The 21,565-nt window shown below is 46.3% G+C and overlaps 1 protein-coding gene across 1 annotated transcript in view; it reads right to left on the minus strand.

The window, feature by feature from the left end:
* Positions 1 to 682: 682 nt before the first annotated feature.
* Positions 683 to 21,565, minus strand: part of LOC118856582 (peroxisomal bifunctional enzyme-like) — a 29,012-nt gene continuing 8,129 nt past the window's right edge. Inside the window, exons 3-7 of the mRNA XM_036766960.1 lie at positions 18,345 to 18,517; positions 14,337 to 14,448; positions 12,621 to 12,725; positions 7,987 to 8,328; positions 683 to 4,368 (exon numbers count right to left, since the gene is read on the minus strand). Coding sequence (XP_036622855.1) covers positions 3,107 to 4,368; positions 7,987 to 8,328; positions 12,621 to 12,725; positions 14,337 to 14,448; positions 18,345 to 18,517 — 1,994 coding nt within the window. The 3' untranslated portion in view covers positions 683 to 3,106. The remainder of the gene's footprint in view (positions 4,369 to 7,986; positions 8,329 to 12,620; positions 12,726 to 14,336; positions 14,449 to 18,344; positions 18,518 to 21,565) is intronic.

The following is a 21,565-nucleotide window of genomic DNA, read 5'->3' on the forward strand; positions in this document are numbered from 1 at the left end:
ATCTAGAGGCTGAAGGCTATCTAGTCCAAGCCCCTCATTTTAGAGGCCCAGAGAGGTGAGGCCACTTGTCTAAGGTTACACAAGTAAGTGGAAGAGTCAGAATTTGAACCCAGTTTTGAAGAGAAGCAGGGATTCCAAGAGTTGGAGGCAAGAAGGGAAAACAGTCCACACACAGCAGGCACAGGCGTGGGGATGGGAGATCACATCATAGGCAAGGACCCCCAAAGGGGCCAATTGGGTTGGACCATGGTTGGAGTGAGAAGACTGGAAAGGCAGGAAGGGACCACGTCGCAAGGACCTTTAGATACAAGACAAAGAGTTGATTTTCTCACCTCTTCGGGAATCTCTAGAGTCTATTGAGAGTGAGTGACATGATCAGACCTACTCTTTAGGAAATTCCCTTTGCCCGCTGTGTAGAAGACAGATTGGAGTGGGGAGAGGCTTGGAGCTGGGAGACCAATTATGAGGTTATTACAATAGTCCAGAAGACAGCAGATGAGGGCCTGAAGGAGGGTGGTAGCAGAGGGAAGATGTGTGTTTGAGAGTTCTTGGGGAGATGGAAATGGCAGATTTGGCAACTGGTTATGCACATGGTTGAATGAGAGTGAAGAGTCAGGAAGGACAATGAGGTTGCAAACTTGGGGGCGGGGTTGCCCTTAAATGAGTGACTCAAATGAAAGAATGGATTAATAAACATTTATTAGGCACGTACTGTGTGCAAAGCACAGAGGTTACAAATCAAAAGAAAGACAGTCTCTGCTCTTGAGGAGCTTCCATTCCAATAGGGGAGACAACACATAGGGAAGGTTTCAGCTGCAGATCAGAGGGAAAAGGTCCCTTACCTTTAGGGAGCAGCAGCAAAGAAGGCTTCTTCCTTAATACCATTTGCAGAGATAAAATTTTCTCCATTTCTGATGTTAAATCATTTGATAGTGACAAAAATCATTTTTAATGCATAAACAAAGTGTCTTAATATATGCTTGATGCAGAGTGTGGTATGTTTCCTATTTCTTTTTGTTTTGTTTTGAATAGATTTTTATTAATGTCTTTTGTTGTTATATCACCAAAATTTCTCCTTGCAGGCTTCTTCCTGCCTCTTCCCAGAGAGTCTTCACTTTTTTAATCTTATATTTTTTATTTTACTTTTTTCTCAATTAGATGTAAATTTTAAACATTTTTTTTAATTTTGAGTTCCAAATTCTCTCCCTCCTTCATCTCCCCCCTCCTTAAGAAGCCAAGCAATTTGATGTGATTATACATGTGCAGTCATGCAAAACATTTCCATATTAGCCATGTTGCAAAAGAAAATGTAGACCAAAAAAAAAGCCCAAGAAGAATAAAGAAAGCAAAAATGTATGCTTCAATCTGCATTCAGACTCCATCAGTTCTTTCGCCGGGGGTGGATTTTCATCACAAGTCCTTCAGAATTGTCTTGAATCATATTGCAGAGAAGAGCTAAGTCTTTCACAGTTGATCATCATACAGTACTGCTGTTACTGTGTACAGCGTTCTCCGGGTTCTGCTCATTTCACTTTGCGTCAGTTCATGTAAGTCTTTCAAGGTTTTTCTGAGAGCATCCTGCTCATCATTTCTTATAGCACTATAATATTCCATCACAATCATATGCAACAACTTGTTCAGCCATTCCCCAATTTCCACTTCTTTAAGTGGCATGGATCTTAATAGCAAGGACTTTCTGTTCTGCATCTTCAGGAGCTGCAGTAGCAACATTGCAAATACAGTTGCCAAATAGCATCCCCAAAGGGGATGCTTCTTAGGATGACCACTGCGGAGGCTGGATTGGAAGCAGCACCCTTGGTCTGAAAGGTGCTCCCTTGGCCAGGACTCCTGGGTTTGCCTGCTGTAAATGGCAGCTGGTGTTGGTAAGAAAGGCAGACATCACTCTCTATGATGATTGCTGCCCTCAAAGACGGCTGGAAGGGCAGGACTGGAAGTAGGTAAAGTGGGGCGGGAGGTACTGCTTTTTCCAAAGCTTTTGAGTTAAGGGTCTTGGACTGTCTCCATCAGGATCTGAGAGGAGTGGGTTAAGGTGGTGCTGGTGGCTTGAGCTGCTTGGAACATGCCACCTCCTGTCTCTCCCTCTGAGTTCCTTCTTACTTTAGCTAGGCTGGCTTACCTGACTTCAATAATAATAGGGAAGTTGAAAAGAGGGGTGCATTTGGGAGGAAAAACAAGAGTTCTATATTGGACATGTTGCGTTTGAGATGCCAATGGAACATCTCATTTGAAGTGCCTATCAGCCAGTTGATGATTCTGGACCGGAGCTCAGGAGATTTAATTAAGTTGCCTATTCAGATCTGGGAATCATCTTCAAAGAGATGATTACTGAACTCATGGGAACCAAATGAGAGAGCAAAGAGGGATAAAAGAAGGTCCAAGGATAAAACCTAAGGGGACATCCATGGTTAATGGGCACAACATGGAGCCAGCAAAGTAGACTGAAGAGGAGAACTGAACAGAACAGTGTTACTAAATTCTGGAGAGATAAGACTATCCAGGAGGAGATGGTCCATGGTGTCATATGCTAAAGAAAGGTCAAAAAAGAATGAGGATTGAACAAAGACCATCAGATCTGACAATGAAGAAAATCTCTGGTAACTCAAAAGAAAGTCATTTCAGTTGAATGATGAGAGTGAAAGGAGGAGAATTGGAGGTTCTGAGTGAAGCTTTCTCAAGGCATTTAACCAAGAAGAAGAGAAGAGACACAGGGTGATAGCCAGTGGAGATAGTTGGATCCAGTGACTCTGGGCCTCTCTTATACCCTGCATGTTCCAGAATCACTCCTTATTCAAATGCCATTGAGACATTACCAAGGTGGACTATTTTCACAAGACAGAATCAAGTAAAGAGACGGATTCAGATGTCTGGAAAGTAGTTTTGTGGCCATGTGCTTCCAGAAGACCTGGCCCATAAGTTGTTTATGGTATTGAACCATTAAAATCACCCTACTGAAGCAGCCCCACAGAAGGGAACCCCATGCCCATGATTTTCCCCATAGACTTTGCTTTGCAAGTCTTTCAAAAGCCTGTGATTGAGTTTTGATTTATTTAAACAACGTTTGCCTGAGGTTGGAGGGTGGGTAAAATCACAGTTTGCTGCTCTGAAGCCCTACCAAGCTCTGCCATTCCTTAAGAGGAGGGTTGCCCTGGGAGGCCAACTTCTTCAGAAGATTGCAAGGTTCCAACTTGGAGACATCCGGATTCTGCTGGTAATATTTCTGTAGTTTCTCAACTACTTTGGGTAGTCCCACCATGGAGGCATAGAACATGGGTCCACCCCTGTGCCTTGGCCATCCATAACCATTATTGGAGATTACATCAATGTGTTCAGGACCAGCAGCCATGCCTTCTTCTAAGATACGAAAGCCTTCATTGATGAGAGAATACACCGGGCGCTCCAGGATCTCATCGGGCTTGATGACCCGTGGCTCAATATGATGGCTCTGCCTGTACTCAGATAGGAATTTGGAAAGCCAGGGATCCGGTTTGTGAATCCTACCCATTGGTTTGTCATATAGATACCAACCTTTGCCAGTCTTCTGGCCAAATCTTCCATGTTCACACAGAATATCAGGAAGTGGGCAATACCTTTTGTTGCCACGTTGGCGTAGAGGTGTTCCTGGGGCTAACGCAGGTCCTGTGAGGCCTTGACTCTTCCGTATGTCCCAATCCACATCCAACCCAGACAGATCCAACACTCGAAAAGGACCCATTTTGAAACCAAACTCTTCCAGAACTTGATCAACTTCCTGTGGCTGGCTACCTTCTTCTATTAAGAAATTATTCTGTTCCTTAAAACAATGCAGCATTCGATTGCTGACAAATCCAAAGCAATTTCCAACGGCAACGCCAACCTTATTCATGTTTTTTGCCAAGCTCATGATGGTAGCAATGGTGGTAGGGGATGAATACCGGCTAGGGATGACCTCCAATAAATTCATTATATGAGCAGGGACAAAGAAATGGGTACCAATGACCTGGTGAGGACGGCTTGTGGATGTAGCAATCTCATCGATATCCAGGGCTGAAGTATTGCTGCACAGAAAGGCTGAAGGCTTGCATTTAGCCGACAATTTGCCGAAGACCTGTTTCTTCAGCCCAATGTCCTCAAATACAGCCTCTATCACTAAATCCACACCTGCTACCTCATCCAGGGATTCGGTGAATTGGAGCCTTGGCTGTTTCCACTCCTGGCCAATCCGCTTTCGTTTAGAGGCTTCCTGTTCTAAGAGGGAGGCAATCACCTGTTTGGCCTGATTCAGCTGCTTCTCATCCTGTTCCATGGCGATAACTGGGATGTTGGCCCTCATCAGACAGATGACGATGCCTCTTCCCATTGTTCCCAAACCTAGAGACAAAAGAAGAGATTGGACCACGTGAGAAATAGCAAAGTATCTCCCTAAGGAAAAGGCTGAAATCGACCCTGAACAGCTGGCTTGTCACACACACAAATGTTCCAATAAGTAAAGGGAAAGAGAATGATCATCACACAGTATTAAACTGGGGGCTCTTTCCCTCTGGGCCCTCAAGCACTAGCCTTTTCTTCATTCCCCATGCTGCTGAAATCAGACATCTGGATGAAAAAAGCTTATTACTTATAATCATACAGGCAGCTGCGTGGAGTGCATCAAGAGCTTGGAGTAAGGACAACCTGAGTTTGTTTGAATCCTGCCTCTGACACCACACAAGTTATGTGACTATTCTGGCATGCTCAAACTGGTTGGAGACTCCATCCTGTTCCGCTCACCATCTTTGCGACTTTCCAGACTATAATTCTCTTCTCTGAGTACTGTTCTTCTCTGTCTCTCCCCATGGAAGTTTCTGGGGAGCACGGACTATTTCACTTTTGTCTTAGTATGTTCTAGATATTAATCAATGCATTCATTCATTCAATCTGGAGCCAGGCCTCAGCTGGGCCCTGCTGCTCACTCCCACAAGAGGTTTGGACAGCTATTCTAACCCTCAGGGATCTCTTTCTGTTTCTCTCACAGCTTAGCCTGCCCAGACCTGTAATAATTCCTCCCAACTCCAGCTATGCAAAAGCATGGCTGTCTCTGGATAAAGGTGTCCAGGCCCCTGTAGCATCTAGGAGACCCCAGCAGGCTGAGCAGCTGCTGGGGTGGAGGTGACTTATGGCTTCCAAGGCAGTGAGAGAGTTTTCCTACCAGGAGAGAATTCAGAGTTGGGTCCAGGATGCATTACTTTGGCCCTTGGCCCCAAGACAATGTCGCCCTCCCTCAGTGGCAGGATACATACTCCAGAGGCCATCTGGCCTGACTCCCTCCCTTTATATGAGAAAACAGGTCCAGAGAGGATCAGTGACTTAACTTAGCAAAATGAGGAACCACAACTGCCTACTGTGTGTCAGGCAAATGTTGGGGACATAAATATGAGCAAAAAGAAAGATAGTCCCTGCCCTCAAGTGGACTGCATTCTAATTAATATTGAAAGATAACATAGTGGCCCAGTATCAAAGTCTGGAGAAGGAAGGATGACTGGGCAGGCCCTTCCTCAAAATGGAGATTCTGGGAAGAGCTCAACAATGGGAGAAGGGGGCCAGAGGGCTGGAGGGAAAAGGCAGCCAGAGTACAGCGACAGTCATTCTGGCTGAGCCCCTTCTGACACTATTACGTAGACATGGCTCCAGAAAAAGGATGTTCTGTCTCTCTTAATGGAATCTCGAGTTCACATTAGCTTTCTTTGCTGTCATGACTCATACTGAGCTTGTGGTCCAATAAGACCTTCAGATCTTTTTCAGTCGAACTATTGTCTCACCATGCCTCCCCAGTCTTGTATATGTAAAGTTGATTTTTGGATCCTCCAATTTAAGACTTTACATTTATGTCTATTAAGTTTAATCTTATTCGATTCAACTCAGTGCTCTTGCCTGTCAAGATGTTTTTGAATCCTGACCCTGTCATTGTATCACCTTCAAATTTGACAAGGATGCTTTCTGTGGTTTTATCCAAGCCACTGATCCAAATGTTAACTCCCACAGAGCCAAGCAGAGATGCCTAGGCTATGCCCTCGGAGGGCCCCCAAAACCTGGTGTTGTCCTGCTTCCTTCTTCTTCCTACTTGCCCTCCTCATCTTCAAGAAGTTGCATTCTAAGAATATGAATCCCACCAACAATAATAGTTATTATATCATAATAGTTAAAGAGCACAGAACAAAAAGTGCTTTTGTCCAGCACTCAAAAACACTACCTCTTTTGGCTAGCCCCATGTAGGCAGTCCATATTATGTAGTCAATTTGATTCAATGGACATTCTTTAAGTAACTGATCTACGCTAGTCTCTGTGCTAGGAGCTGACGGGAAAAGCACAAAAGGTTGTACAGAAGAGAGTTTCCCTAGAGATGTACAGGTCCTTCCACTGCTCCAGTTTCCAGATGATAGAAGACTGATCTCATCAAGCTCCAGAAAAGTGTGGTCTCCTAAATGAGATCCATAATGATTCTTAAGAGTTGGGCCTAACTATCCACACAAAAAAAACCAAGTGGATGAAAAATGTCAAATACGCAGACAATGATACTCAGTTAGATAGAGTCCATCAGTGCATATAGCTTGGACAGACATTGGACGGTGAACTGGGCCCAGAGTTGACTAGGAGAACAGACTGAAATGCCTTCAGGGAAACTGCCATATTTTATGATCCCCTAAGCTTCTCCCCAAAAGAATGGTCCATTTCTCAAACATTTTTTTTCTGTGGATGCTACATGGTGGCCAAGCATGAAATATCACAGTCTTCAAAGAATTAAAGCTGTATCCAAAGGGAAACATGGCAGCCCATGGTAGGCATGAACAGCCTGCCCCACATTACCTACCAAGAATTGCCCAAGAGAAGGAGAGTGAGAGATATCAGAGAAACATGCGGCTGGAGCAGTAGATGGTTTCATCACATGGCAAGAGCGAGCAACGACCCACATGTTCCACTGATACCACATCGGCGAAGTCCAAAGAACCAGAAGAAGTCCCCCCAACACTTTGGGTGGAGTATTCACAAGAGGACATGGAGGGTTGAAATCTGTGGCCATTAATGGCGGAAATCAGAGAGTGAGTAGAGTGTTGGACTTTGTGTCAGGAAGACCTGGGTTCAAAGCCCTCCTCTGACACTTACTAGTTATATGACCTTAGCCAAGTCACTTAACTTTAAGCCTCAGTTTCTTCATCTGTAAAAGGGGAATACCGATACCCAGAATGCCTATCTCCCAGGACTATGTGACCTCCAGTGCTTGGTCTGGCGCATTAATAAGTGTTTACTGACTAATTGGCTGGCTCAGTTAAGATGAGCAGGCATGGATAGAAAGCCATTGTTCTGAAAAAGATCCAGGCATTGTGGTGAATGAAAAACTTAGTATCTGTTAGCCATGAGATGCAGTGGATGTGATCCTGGGCTATAGTAACATCCATATCTTTTTGAAATATGGACACCACAGTCCTTCTGTACTCCGCCTTTGTCTGACGTCATCAGCAGAGTTTTTGGCGATGTTCAGTTTGGGGAGCCACAATTCAGGATGGTCACTGATAAGCTCAGTGAGCATCTGGAAGAGGGGAGCAAGGATGGGGAAGGGCCTGGAGTCAATGTTAGAGTGGGATCACTTGAAGAAAATCATGGATGGTTTAGCCTGGAGAAAAGACCAAGAAGGGCAGGAGACTAGACATGTTCTGTTTGGTCCCAGAGGATACAACCAGGAGCCACTGGGGGAAGCTTCCAAGAGGCCAACTGAGGTCCCTTCTACCTCTCAGATTTAGCAATTCTGTGACTCCACGAATGAGGAGAGAGCCACAGAACTAGCGACGTTAGTAACTCATAAAGGTTGTCTCCTAAGCCATACAGGAATGACGCCTGTGTGTTTGTGAAAGGATCACAGATCCTGAAGAGATTGAGTTTCTTGCCCTAGGACCTAAGCAAGTGTTTTCTCATGCTCTGGTGTGGAAAATTGCACAGACTCTCCAGATTTCTTACCCACTACCGCTGCAGATGAGATAGACTGTGGCGAGGAGGTCTTCCATGATGCCCCAGAGGGAGTTGACCACTTCCCCACAGCTCTCTCTGAAAAGAAGGCATACCGCAGGGCTGTAGCTTGTCCTGAACCCAAAAGGTACACGAACATGTCTTTCTCTTTCTCTTTTCCTTCTTCGTAGGGGTATTGGACAGCAATCTGGACGGCTTGGACACAGGCCTCCCGAGAAATATTCCCTGGGTACCGTTTCCTCATCTTGAGCAGGGCTTCCTGGAAAATGTTGTCCATATTGGGCAGCTTCTGAACCTGCCTTGTCGTGAGTCTCCGAGAGCCTATGGGCTGACCTGAGAGAACAGAACTAAATTTAGAACCTTCCAAAGATTACCTGCGAGCACATACTTCCGGGGAAGAGAAATTAAAAAACACAAACAAGACTCATTTCACTAAGTAATTAACGGTGAGATTTTAATTATACTCATTTGGACAATTACTAAGTCCCTAATAATAGCAGCTGCGACATGTTCTCACATCGTGCCTGTCCTTGCTAGTCAGTGTTTTATCATTTCAGGGAAATTTTCCATTCCTTAATTCCATCGTGGTCCATTCACACCCAACCCTCGTTTGATACTCAGGAAGAGTTTGAGTCTGTTCATGGGATTTTAAAGGAAAATTGTACCCAAGTGAAGGCACTCTCTAAAAAATATTTAATTCAAAAGAATTTTCAGAGCATTGTGGATGGACTCAATGCCAGGAAGACTTGGGTTTGAATTCCCCCTCTGACTCTGTGAGGTTCAGAGAAAAAGCACTGGCTTCACACTTGGAGGTTCTGCTTGTCAAATCGTCATCTCTTTTCCTCAATGAGTTGTAAGGTGCCTTCTAGCTCCAAATTTAGGGTGCTATATTCCTATGACGGGTGCTAGGTGGTGCCATGGTCCGTAAAGTGCAGGGCCTGGAGTCAGGAAGATTCATCTTCCTGAGTTCAAATCTAGCCCCAGACACTTATTAGCTGGGTAGCCCTGGAAAAGTCACATAACCCTGCTTGCCTCAGTTTCCTCATCTGTAAAATGAGCTGGAGAAGAAATGGCAAACCACCTCAGTATCTTTGCCAAGAAAACCCCAAATGGGGTCGTGAAGAATAGGACATGATTGCAACAACTGAACAATAACACCATATTCCTAGGATCCTATGGCTTCTGGTATAACAAAAAAAAAAAAAAAAAAAACCACTGGCTTTGGAGTCAGGGACCCTGGGTTCAAGCCTGACTCTTCCACCTACTGCCTGTGTAATCTTGGACTAGACATTTTCTCTGGGCCTCAGTTTCCCCATTTGTAAAATGAGGGGGCTGGGCTAGATCGCTTCTGAGGTCCCTTGTAGCTCCAGTTCTAGGATCCTCTGAACCCCAGAGCACTTTCAAGTATCTGCACTGGCAACAAAGTATCCATCTCTACTACAACCTAAATTCACCAGATTTTCTAAGGAAAGATTCTTCAATGTCTGGGCGCCCTCCAGTGGCCAGATTGTGAAATGTTGGGAACTGAAAAAGCCTTGGGAACCAGAGGCTAGTTCATCTTCCTCTTCCTCTTCAGAGAACCCTTCCAAGCTGGAAGGAACCTATAGAAGCATTCTTCTATGATATACCAGACAGGTGCTAGACTTGGAGTCAGGAAGACCTGAGTTTAAGTCCTGCCTTGGGCACTTTACTAGCCAAGTGACCCTGGGAAAGTCACTTAACCCGTTTGCTTCAGTCTCCTCGTCTGCAAAACAGGGATCATAGCAGCACCTACCTCCCTGGATTGTTGTGAGGCTCAAATGAGATAATAATAACCTTATACCCTTATATAAATGCTAGCTACTATTAGTAGCCAGACTTTTTAAGGTCCTCTGATTCCCAATAACCTCCCTTTTCCACTCTACCAGATGCCTCTAAATTCATCCCTTCCTCATGTCTTGATTGGACTATTATGACAGTCTCCCCTGCCTCAAGTCTTCCCCCTCTGCCTCTCAGAGGCAGCTGGGTGGGGCAGTGGATAGAGCACCAGACCTGGAATCAAGAAGATGGTCTCAGACTCTTCCTAACTGTGTGACCCTGGGCAAGTCACTTAACCTCTGTCTGCCTCAGTTTGTTCAACAGCAAAATGGGGGTAATTTTTTAAATTAACTTATTTTTCATTTTCAACATTCATTTCCACAAGATTCTGAGTTCTCAATTTTCTCCTTCTCTCTCCTCCCCTCCACCCCAAAATGGGGATAATATTAGCACTTCCCTTGTAGGGTTTGTTGTGAGGATCAAATCAGCTGACATGCATAAAGTCCTTTAGGAACTCTAAAGCTCTATATAAATAACTATTATGTTGTTAAAGCATAAATCTGATCGCGTTGTTCCCCTGCTTGAGAGGCTTCAGCATCTAGGGGAAAATAGAAGCTCCTCTGCCAGCATTTCCATTCTTTCACAATCTTATTCCAGCAAGAAGCCTTTGCCAGGCTTTAATTTTTGTGCTTTCCCTCTGAGACAAGCCCTCCCTTATGTCGTCTGTGTCTGTGTCTTCCTTGTACACATTTGTGTGTTGTCTCCTCCATTAGACTCTAAGCTCCTCGAGGGCAGGGTCTGTTTTTGCCTTTCTTTGTATCCTCAGTGGCTTAGCACAGTTGTTTGGCACATACTAGGTGCTTAATAAATGCTAGCTGGCCAACTGATTCCAGCCTCCCCTTCTGTGCTTCTTAAAGAAACATCACTCCTCTTTACAATCTGTATTCTAGCCAAACTGACCTATTTGCTGCTTCACAAGGATGACAGTCTATCTCCCATCTACGTACCTGTAATATTAATTAAGTTGGGACTTTTTTACTGTTTTAGAATGCTAAATTATCAAAGTGTCTTTGAGTCTTACTAGGTGCTAAACCCCAGGCCCACGCCCTTTTACTACTAGGTGTAAAGCTCCAGGCTGGTTAGCAAACTAGTTCACTAGTTTCAGAGAGGCGTGAAGCCCCCAGGGCCCTAAGGGGAGCTGCTAAGACCACAGCCAATAGTGTGCACCTAAGTTCTGGTTGCTCAGATGATGTTTGATGACAAAGACTGTATAAAAAGAGAGAACAGAGCTGTTTGCTTGAGGCTGTCACTCCTGGAGGAGTGTTGGCGTGGGACTCTGGGCAGCCGCTCTAAGAGCCTCCCTGCTCATCAAGCCAGATGTTGATTATTTCTTGGTAACTATGAATTGTATTTGGTCTGTTTATAATAGATGTTTGTAATTTGTTTGTATTTGCTCTCAAGTTCAGAGTGCTGGCTTTTTCCCCTGAACTAAGTGAGTTTATATGTATATGTCGGATTAAAGTAAGATTGTTAATCCCTTAATGTTGCTTTCCTTAGTAAAGCAGATCAAAAGAAAGTGTGCTGACAGCATTCTTGTTGTTGGGCTTGTGTTGGTCTTTCACCCCCACAGCAGCTGCTAGCCGAATTGTTGCAACAGTACCTTTGCCCAGTATATCTCTCATGCCTTGGATGCCCTCCCTCCTCACTTTTACCTGTTAGAATCCCAGGCTTCCTTTAAGTATCACTTCTTATATTAGACCTCCCCAGCTGTACAGCCCCCTCCCCCAATTACTCCATATTTACCTTAATAATATTGTGCATTTACTGAGAAATTAACCAGACAATAAAAACATTTACCAAGTGCCTACTATTTGCTAGGTACAGTGAATACAAATTCAGAAAATAATATAGTCCCACATTTGTGTAGGATTAGAATAAAGGCTGCCTGGGGGCAAAGATTGTTTCACTTTTGTCTTTGTACACTAGCACCAATACCAAACACAGGGACTAAGCCATGAATGTTTGTGGACTGATTGCTTTCTCACATCTCTGGAACTTAAACTTTGCCAAAGGAACCTCATTAGAATCCCCAATAGAGAGCTCGGCATGCCTGTGTCATCAGGACGATGCTAACTGAGGGGCGAAAGATGACATTTTTCACCTGCAGTTTATACTTTGAAGCTACACTCCCGCTGAAGAGCTGGGTGCCCAGAGCATGATTACTTGGTCCCTTTGGGGCACTTAGGGTGTCCCTGAAAGATCAGGAGGTGTCTTTCTAAAGCTATGACTCATGAGCCCCCACTGGTGTGCTTCTTACTATGATTATGAGTGGGCTATCAATTAGTCAACTAAGGGACACAGTTTTAGACTTGGAGTCAGGAAGACCGAGTTCAGTCTCAGACATTTAATTACCTCTAACCCTAATTAACTCTGCTCCTCTTCCCCAATCAATTCCTTCTCAAGGTTTTAGCTGGACCTAGCTCTCTTCTCCACTAGCTCAAATCTCAAACTCTCTTGGATTCTTATCTAATTGACATTCAGCCAATCACTTTCTATGCAATATCACTCCAGTACAGTGAGGACCTCCCCTCCCTTTAATCCAAAGCTTATCATGGATTTATTCAACAGAAAGGTGTTCTCATTAAGTGGTTATCAAGGCTTAGCATCTCAACACTTTAAAAGGTGGTGAGTGATTTGATTTTTTCAACCCTTAAATCCCAAGACTTGTTTTAGCCTACCTGCCTGCCTGCCTCCCTAAAAACTGCTCTGAGTAGCTTCTGAAATGTTCTCAAAGCAGTGCCAACGATGCTTAAAAGCTCATTCCTTACCAGAAACTTGTTTGGCCAACTTGATGGCTTCCTCAATTGGATTAGAATTCACGATTTTGTCCAGTATTCCCAATTTCAGTGCCTCAAGAGCCGGAACATGTCTCCCTGCAACAAAAAAGTATTTGGCAAAAGGGCAGTCAGTGTGATAAAGCCCAGAACCCCAGAGTTTCTGAGCTAGAAGCCAACACAGTTGGCGGTCTGGAGGACCAGATGAGAGGTTTGGTCTTGGAGCCATAAAGCCCAGGTCATCATGACAGTTTTAAGCCTGGAAAGGACCTTAGAGGTCACTTGGTTGGGCCAGTTCATTTTATAGAAAAGGAAACTAAGAGGAAGAGAGAGGAAGCGACATTCAAGGGATCCCACTCAAGGGGTCATCCAAGTAGTGTGACGGTGGGAGAGCCAGAATTTGAATCCTGACTCCAAATTTATACCACAATGATGAGGGCACAGTCTCTGGGAACCCCTTGAATCCTTGAACTCTCCTTGAATCTTCCCACTGGACCTGGCCTTGGCCTGAGGCTATAACCATTAAGCCCAAATGCCTACCTTGCCCAGTCCTCTATTGTCCAGCTGTTTCCCACCCTTAATCCTGTTTCCCATCCTTAATCCTGATCAAAATATCTATACCCTAGCTCCAGCTACCCCAGCCCTTGATGGGTTGTCATTTCCATATGGCCTTCAGCTATTTCCCCCACCCTGGAGTCTGACCTCGTCCTTAAGTCCCTCCCTAGACCCCTCTTCTGGTCACCCCAGACCACCCCTCAATCCCTCCCACAACCTTTGTGTATATAATCTCCATCTTGCCTCCATGAGGTTGGTCAGAACCAATCTAGCTCAGATGGGTTTGGCCCTCTTTCCTTACAGGCTTCGCAAGGGGTGGGATCTCTCCAGGCAGGCTTATTTGGCTAACTCTTAATAAACTTTATCCTTTCCCTTGGCTGAGAAAGCTTGAGTCGAATTCTTTCGGCAGGACCCGGCATGTCAGTACTTTGGGGTGTCGAGCACCTCTCACCCCAAACCCTCATCAACACTGCCTGTCCAAATCCAAATCTCAGATAGTTATTAGCTGTGTGACTTTGGACAAATCATTTTGCTACTCAGTGCCTCGGGTTCTACACTTGTAAAATGGGGTGATTGGACTACGCAACCTCTCAGGTACCTTCCAGCCCCAGCAACCAAATAATCTCCACCATGACATGAACAAGTGGCCACCCAGCCTTTGCTTGAAGATTTCCAAGTGATGGGGAAACCCCTTGCTTTCCACTTTGGGGCAGCTTTAATCATGAGGAATTTTTCTTGACATCCAACCCAAATCTGTCACTCTGAGACTTCCATCCGCTGCTCCAAGTTAGCCTGCCTTGTGAGGCCAAGCAGGTCTCCCCACACAACACTCTTTTACCCTCTCAACCACATCTCCTTTCCTATCCTTGATGGACCAGCTCAGATGCCACTCCCTCTAGGCAGCCTTTCCCATGAAGCCAGATAAAGTTGAGACTTTATTTGGTCATGGCACTCCCAAGAGGTAGGCTGGACAGGTGTCATTATCTTCACCTTATGCACCAAGAAACTGAGGGCCAGAGGGGCCAGCCCAAGGTCATTTGGTGAGATAGGGACAGGAGCAGGCCTAAAATGCATGCCTTAGGTGGATGGCCCACCCTCCTCAGATTCACCCAGGGGGCTGCTCCTGTGTATATAATGAGAGACAATTGGATTTACCTGAGGTGATGAGATCAAGGGAAGCAGGTATCCCAATGAGCCTGGGGAGAAGCTGGGTCCCTCTGGCACCCGGGAGAAGTCCAAGGGTGACCTCTGGGAAACCAACTCGAGTCTATTGAATGTAGAAGTATACCCGGATTCAGTGAGTTGCTCTGAGAGAGTCAGCACAAGCAGGCATTCACAAAAATTCCCACTCGGGATCTCCCTGTTGGAAACCATTCTGACCCAGCTAGAGACGAAAAGGGATGCCCACTATTACATCCTCAACAGGGGGGTGCCTCAGCCTCTGCCCAAAGAGACTCCATTAAGGACAGCTCCCTTTCCTGACGTCAAACCTAAATTGGTCACCGTACGATTTCCATGCCACAGCTCCCAGTTCTGTCCTCTGGGGCCAGGCCCAATGAGCCTGACCCCTCTGCTGCATGACTGGCAGCCTTTCGTAACTGAAAACAGTCATCGCAGCCCTTTAGGTTTTCTCTTATTCATGCTAAACAGGCTCTGCTCCTTCAACCGGTCATCCTGGGGTCTGGCTTCCAGGCTGCCCACCAGCCTGGGCACTCCCCTCTGGACACACTCTGGCTTTTCAAAGTCCTATGGAAACCATGGTGCTGAGAACTGGACAGTGGAATTGGGAGTCTGCCACTTACATGGCGCCCATGGGCAATTATGTTCTGAAATGAGAAAACCGGACTGACATCACTGATCCTATGAACAATGTGTGAGTATGTGACAGAATCATAACAGCTAACGTTGATAAAGCGCCTACTACGCGCCAAGTATTTCACAATGATTATCTCATTGGGTCTTCACAACAACCCTGGGAGGTAGCTGTTGTTACCAGTTCCAATTTACAGATGAGGAAACTGAGGCAAACAGGGTTAAGTGACTTGCTCAGGGTCACACAGCTAGTAGGAGTCCGAGGCTGGACTTAAACTCAGGTCTTCCTGACTCTAGGCCAGGCGCTCTGTGCACTATGGCGCCACCTAGCTGCCCTTTTTCTTGGTTTAGAAAATGCTGTTCCAGAGTCATAGTGAAAGGGGCATCACCCTATCACCCTCGGCGTGACACCGTATCACAATTGCTGTTAGCTGCTTCCAGAAATACCTTGTTATTAATGGAGAGGCCTACACTGAGCCTCATGGCTGTTGGTGGCCACAAGCTACCCTGTTATTTATTTGGCCCATGGTTGGATAGTTACACGATGTCTCCTCTGAGACACTAAGATCCTGTAAGAGGGCAGGAGCTCTTTCCTGTTTGTCTTTGTATTCCCAGTGCCCAGCACGATGCCCGGAATGTAAAAGGTGCTTAATTGATCTACGGAGTCTTTTCTCAGTATCTGGAGCAGTGGCTTGCATACAGTAGGCAGATAATAAATTCTTGGTGATTGATTAGCATGGAGTCACTGACCTTGAGCTAAGGGCACCTCTGAGGCCACCCAGTCCTAACCTCTTATTTTACAAATAAGGAAAGGGAAGCCCAGGAAATGAACCGCCCAAAGTCTCTTTAAGGAGTAGGATCAGAGGCAAGGCTTGAATGAAGGTCTTTTGTCCTCAAAGTCAGTGCTGTTCCCACCATGCGAGGCTTTTTTTTAAGGAGCATATTTTCTTGGGTTCTGGGAACCCCTAAAAACCAGAGAGCAGCAGAGCCTTGACAGGAGTGACATGACATGGCAAAAAGTGGACTGGAGTCAGAGCCAGCGGGGCCGGATGTGACTCTGGCTCGTGCTACTCCTGGACCTTGGCCAAATCAAGCCAAGAAGGGGTGTGGGCAGACTAGGGCTCCCAGGCATCCGTACAGGCCAGCCTCCAGTAGCACTCCCTTAGCAATGGGCTTCATGTGCTTTCAGCTGGAGGGGACAGAGATTCTTAGAAAAGGGATTTAGATATTATAGGCCAACTGATATTTAATCAACAAACATTGATTAAATGTGTAATACCTGCCAAGACTGTGCTAAGCTAAGGTTACAAAAAACAGTCCCTGCCCTCAGGGAGCTGCCAGTTTAATGAGGGAGACAATGTACAGAATAACTAGGGACGTACAAGGAAGGCTAGAGTACACGGAGGTGATGTGAGACAGAAGGCAGTGGGCACTGGGGGCACCAGGAAATGCCTCCTGCAGAAGATGGGACTTGAGCTGAGTCTTGAAGGAAGCTAAGAGGCACAGAGATGAGGAGGGAGGGCATGCTAAGCATGGGGCACAGCTGGTGCAAAGGCCTGAAGCAGCAGTCCAGCTCCAACAAGAAGGGCCTGAGAGATCCTAAGAGCTATCCCTTAAGAGAGTATCCCAACACTAGACATATACTGCCTGTGTGTCCTGGGGAAGTTCATTTCCTCCCTCTAGGCCTCAGTTTCTTCATTTGTAAAAAAGCCAGGAGGGTTAGACTAGATGATCTCTGGGGTTTCGTTCAACTCTGGGTCATGGTTTCAAGACCCTCTAAAGTTGAAACTTGTTGGATCTCAGTTCCTGTTTTGCCCCCAGGCTTCAAAGGGCCTAACAGGACTGGCTCTTTTCTTTCTTTCTTTTTTTTGGAGGGGGGAAGGCAGAGCAATTGAGGTTAAGTGACTTGCCCAAGGTCACACAGCTAGTAAGTGTGTCAAGTGTCTGAGACTGGATTTGAACTCAGGTCCTCCTGACCCCAGGGCCGGTGCTCTACTCACTGCACCACCTAGCTGCCCTGGGGCTGGCTCTTTCTAACCAAATGGGATGAGGTCTAGAGAAGCCCACCACAACCCCAGGAAACAGATACCCTTTGGGCTCCATCCCCAAAGGCAGGTCAAGGTTGGCAGGCCACCACTCGTCCCCAGGCTGCCCCTGCTCGGCCTCGACATTCAATCATTCGTTCAACCAGCATCCACTCTGGACATTTGTGCCCAGCATTGGGAATCTCAAGACAATCTATCAATCAACAAGCATTTGGTAAGTGGCTACTTTGTGTCAGGCACCGCGCTGGGCACTGAAGGTGCAGTGACCAAGGGCCCTGGAGGAGTTTACATTCTACTGGGAGAAATGGCATTCACACAGATAATGAAATATAAACCCTATACAGAGTCAATAGAAAGTAACATCTTATTTTCCTTAACATAATGTAAGTTCCTTGTGAGTAGGGTCTTTTCTGTTCTGATTTTTGAATTCCCAACATACAATGCCTGACACATAGTAGGATCTTCATAAATGCTTGCCAATGGATTGACTCTCCTTGTATCTCCAGTGCCTCCAGCAATGCCTGGCACATAGTAGGAGCTTAATAAATGCTTGGCAATGGATTCTCTTGTACCTCTACTGCCTACAGCAGTGCCTTGCACACAGTAAGAGCTCCATAAATGCTTGCTGATTTTCTCTTTGTATCCTTAGTGACTAGCATACAGTAGGAGCTTAATAAATGCTTACCAATTTATTGATTCTCGTAGTATCCTCAATGTCTAGCACAGTGTAAGTGCTTAGTAAATACCTGCTGATTGAGTGACTGAACACAATGCAGAAAAGCATATCTCTCCCTGCCTCTCCTCCCTGCCCCACCCCGGCCATAAGCAGCTTTGCTTCTCCTTTGCTGGGAGATCCTCAGGTCCTGTCCCTGGGCAGACCAGGATGGGAGACCCCTGAAAGAATCCCTCTTGTAAGAATTTCTCCAAGTGGCTGCTAAGTACTCAGCCCAGGGGCACTTAGGTCAGTGGATAGGGGACTGAACCTGAAGGACAAAAGATCTGAGTTCAAATCCAGACTCAGACACTTCCTAGCTGTGTGACCCTGCACAAGTCACTTAACCAATGGAGAAGGAAGTGGCAAACCCCTCCAGTCTCTTCGCTGAGAAAATCCCATGGACAGTCTGGTCCCTAAGGTTTTGAAGAGTTGGGCATGGCTCAACAGAACAACTCAGCCCAGCCCCCAGTCATTGTCTCCTCCCAGGTGAGGTTGGTTCTGCCTTCTTATCCTTTTCAACAATCGTTTGGAGCAAGGTCTGAAATTTGGGGTCAGAGAGAGAACCCAGAGGTACAGCCAGCAGGGCGTTACCTTGGCGTCGGCAATCCTGTAGTGACAACCCAGCGCCAATTCCAAACCTCCTCCCAGAGCCAGGTCCTGGATGGCAGCCACCGAAGGCTTCTCCATGTTCTGTAAACTATCAACTAGTTCGCCTAATGAAGTACCTGGCCTTTGCGGGGAGCTAAAGCCCCGAATATCAGCACCTAAGGAAACAAAGCGGGTAAAAGTGTTAGAGGGAACCTTATTCAGGATAAACCCCCTGGACAGCTTTTGGGAGGCAGTCTGGTGTGATGGACAGAGCACTGGACTTACACTCAGAAAGATGTGGGGTCAAACTACCTCGGGGCCTTATGAGCTCTCTGACCCTGGCCTAATTTTATCTCTCTGAGCCTCAGCTTCCTTATCAATAAAATGGAGACATAAGAGTCAATCAAGTAAGAGGTAGAGATGAGGAGTGAGTGCATTCCAGGCATGGGAGCCAACCTACTTCCTCCCCAGGCAAGAGAAGTCACAGGTGCATCCTCTCTCCATGGTCAGATTGTGGCCTGGGGGAGTAGTTTGCCCCATCACTCATCCCCAACTAGAAAATTAGAGTGGGACTAGATCATGGAGGAATTTGAAAAACAGACTAAGATGTCTAAAATTTATCTTGTGGGCAATGGGGAGCCATTGAAGGTTCTGCAGTAGGAGTACCACAAACAGAACTACACATTAGGAAGTTTGGTGGGTTCTGAACTGGTGGACCGAGGAGGCCCCAAGAATATCTGAGGGGCACTCTGTCCTGTTCTGGTCAATGTCTTTATCAATGACTTGGACAAAGGCCAACTTGTCAACTCTGCAGCTGACACAGAGCCATGAAGAATGGCCAGTGAGTCAGTCAGTATGCATTTATTAAGCACTAACTATGTGCCAGGCACAGCACTAAGCATGTCAGATAACAGAGGGCGGCTCCAAAATTTTTTTTTTTGCCAGGTTGGAATGACCAGCCTTATTTCTCTAATGGGCATGAATAGAAAATCTTCCACCTTGGACCAGAAATTTTTTTGCCATTGTTCGGTCATTTCCAACTCTTTGGGACCCCAGTTGGGGTTTTCTTGGCAAAGACACTGGAGGGGTCTGCCAAGGGCCGGTGGGAAGAAGGGGTTTATCCAATTGCCCAGGCAGCGAGCATCAGATGGTTTGAGGCTGCCCCAGGTGGATGCCAAGATGGGACATGAAAGATGAGTCAGTGCTTGCCGGAGCTGCTGTGTTTGAGAAGGTTGCACCCTCTTTCCTCTGAAGACTGTTCTGCCCCATAGGAGAGTTCCAAAGCCAAACCAAACCAGAGAAGGGATTAGCAGATGAACATCTGGTAAGTGGCAAATGCCCTGGGAAAGGGGAGTCATCTGGGTAAATCGGCCTGTTCCAGGGAAACAGGGACAGGAGGCCCGGGAAGCAAGTCCTTGCTAGGTAACATCAGGGTCCTGTGATCAGTACCAATAGGACCACAGCCTTGGAGGGTGATGTGAACAAAAAGCCGGGGCAACCGAGAGCAAGGACAGGGCATTGATTGTGTTGGTAAATGTTTTTCTTCCCTAAATGGAAAGTGAGTGTGTGACTAGTTAGGGCATGAGTAGGAAGAAATGGTACCAGAGTTTACCCAGAGTAACGTGCCGTGCCAATGAGATGTTTTTGTTCTTACTAAGATTTGCCAGCTTGGCATAAAAGCTGGAGAAAAGGTACCCACTTTCTTTACTTCTCTTTTTTTGGCTTCAGTTTCCCTGTGTGTGAAACAAAGAGGTGCCTGGGACCATAGGTTTAGAGCTGGAAGGGACCTTAGAGGCTGAATCCTGAGAGCCTTGGGAATAGTGGTGACCTCCAGGCCACTGGCCTCGCTTCCAGCCCAGCTCTCCCAGCCAACATCCCAAACAGCCATTTAGTCTGCCTCGCCCCTCCCAAGACGGGATCTGGCAGCTGCTTCCGCACGTGCTAAAACCACAATGACTACAAAGAAGATTCTTGCTACCAAAACCTGGACAACTGATGTGAAGTTACCAATGACAATGACACTGGGGATGATGAGTGCCCTCAGCTTTGCTGCCAAGACCCGAGGACCACGGGACCTTCCCATCTCATTCAACTTCCTGTGTGTTGTCTGCTCTGTTACAAGGCAAGCCACCAGAGGACCAGGACTGGTCTTCAGTCAGGGGCTGGGGGGTCACTCCTCTTGGACAGGGATAGACAAGATGGTTTGTCTAGATGACGTCTGACCTCCCTTTCAACTCTGACTTCCAACAATCTTCTAAATTTCTTTACCCAAGATCTCTTCCTGTCACCCTTTCAGGGAAATTCCCTCCCACATAATTTATTGGGTGAGGGACAGTGACAGGCCTCGTTCTCTCTTTCCTATGGACCACCTTGGAGGTCTCATGGTGGAGTGAATGTGCACTCTGCTCCTCCGATGCCAGGGGGCACCAGTGAGGCCCACATGCCCAGGCTCCCCAGTATTTAAGATGCAGAGGAGTCTGCTCTGTGGTGGGCATGACATCATTGGAGCAGAGCTCTAGAGTGGCCAGCCAGGGGCCTCAGCAGAGCCTGGCCCAGGAAGGGACCACCTAAAACTTGTCTTTCTGGAGAAGGGGAGGTTTCCTTTGGAGCTGCTCTGGAGAACAAGCAGCAGCATTGTCTAGGGGACATGTGGTGGTTTCATCTGGTTTGTTGTGGGGCACCATCCCAAAGAATTCAGGGTCAGACCACCTCTGATCCAAGTAGAAGCATTTATTGAGGACTGATGCCCCTCAGAAGCAGGCTAGGTTCCAAGAGGAACCAGCAACTTTAGTGAAAGCAAGATGAATTTTTACCAGATAAAGATACGATTATATAACAAATTACGAATATTAAAATGGCAGGAGGGGTTTGTTAAGGGATTAGGTAATAGGGGAGGGGTCTCAGCCATAGTGGAACTGTGCATGCAATTACCCACAATGCACACAGAAAAATCCACTGGAGGGGTGGCATGTATGTGTGATGATATTGTAAGAAACCCCTCTATGTTATAAGTTCACCTAAAGGACAGCTTTTGCTATTACTGTGCAGGTGTTTACTTAGGGAAAGTCTCTTCTATTGTTTTGGGGTCCACATCCTGCTCAGGTATCCTGGTAGTGCTGCTTTCTGATTGGCTGAGCATTGTGGTCCTGTCTGAGACTAGATGGATGTGGTTGTGGTTGTGATTGAGTGCATGGACACACCTGCCGTTTCTGTGGGAAACATGA

Source organism: Trichosurus vulpecula, chromosome 7, assembly GCF_011100635.1.
Source record: "Trichosurus vulpecula isolate mTriVul1 chromosome 7, mTriVul1.pri, whole genome shotgun sequence".
Taxonomy (NCBI): Eukaryota; Metazoa; Chordata; class Mammalia; order Diprotodontia; family Phalangeridae; genus Trichosurus; species Trichosurus vulpecula.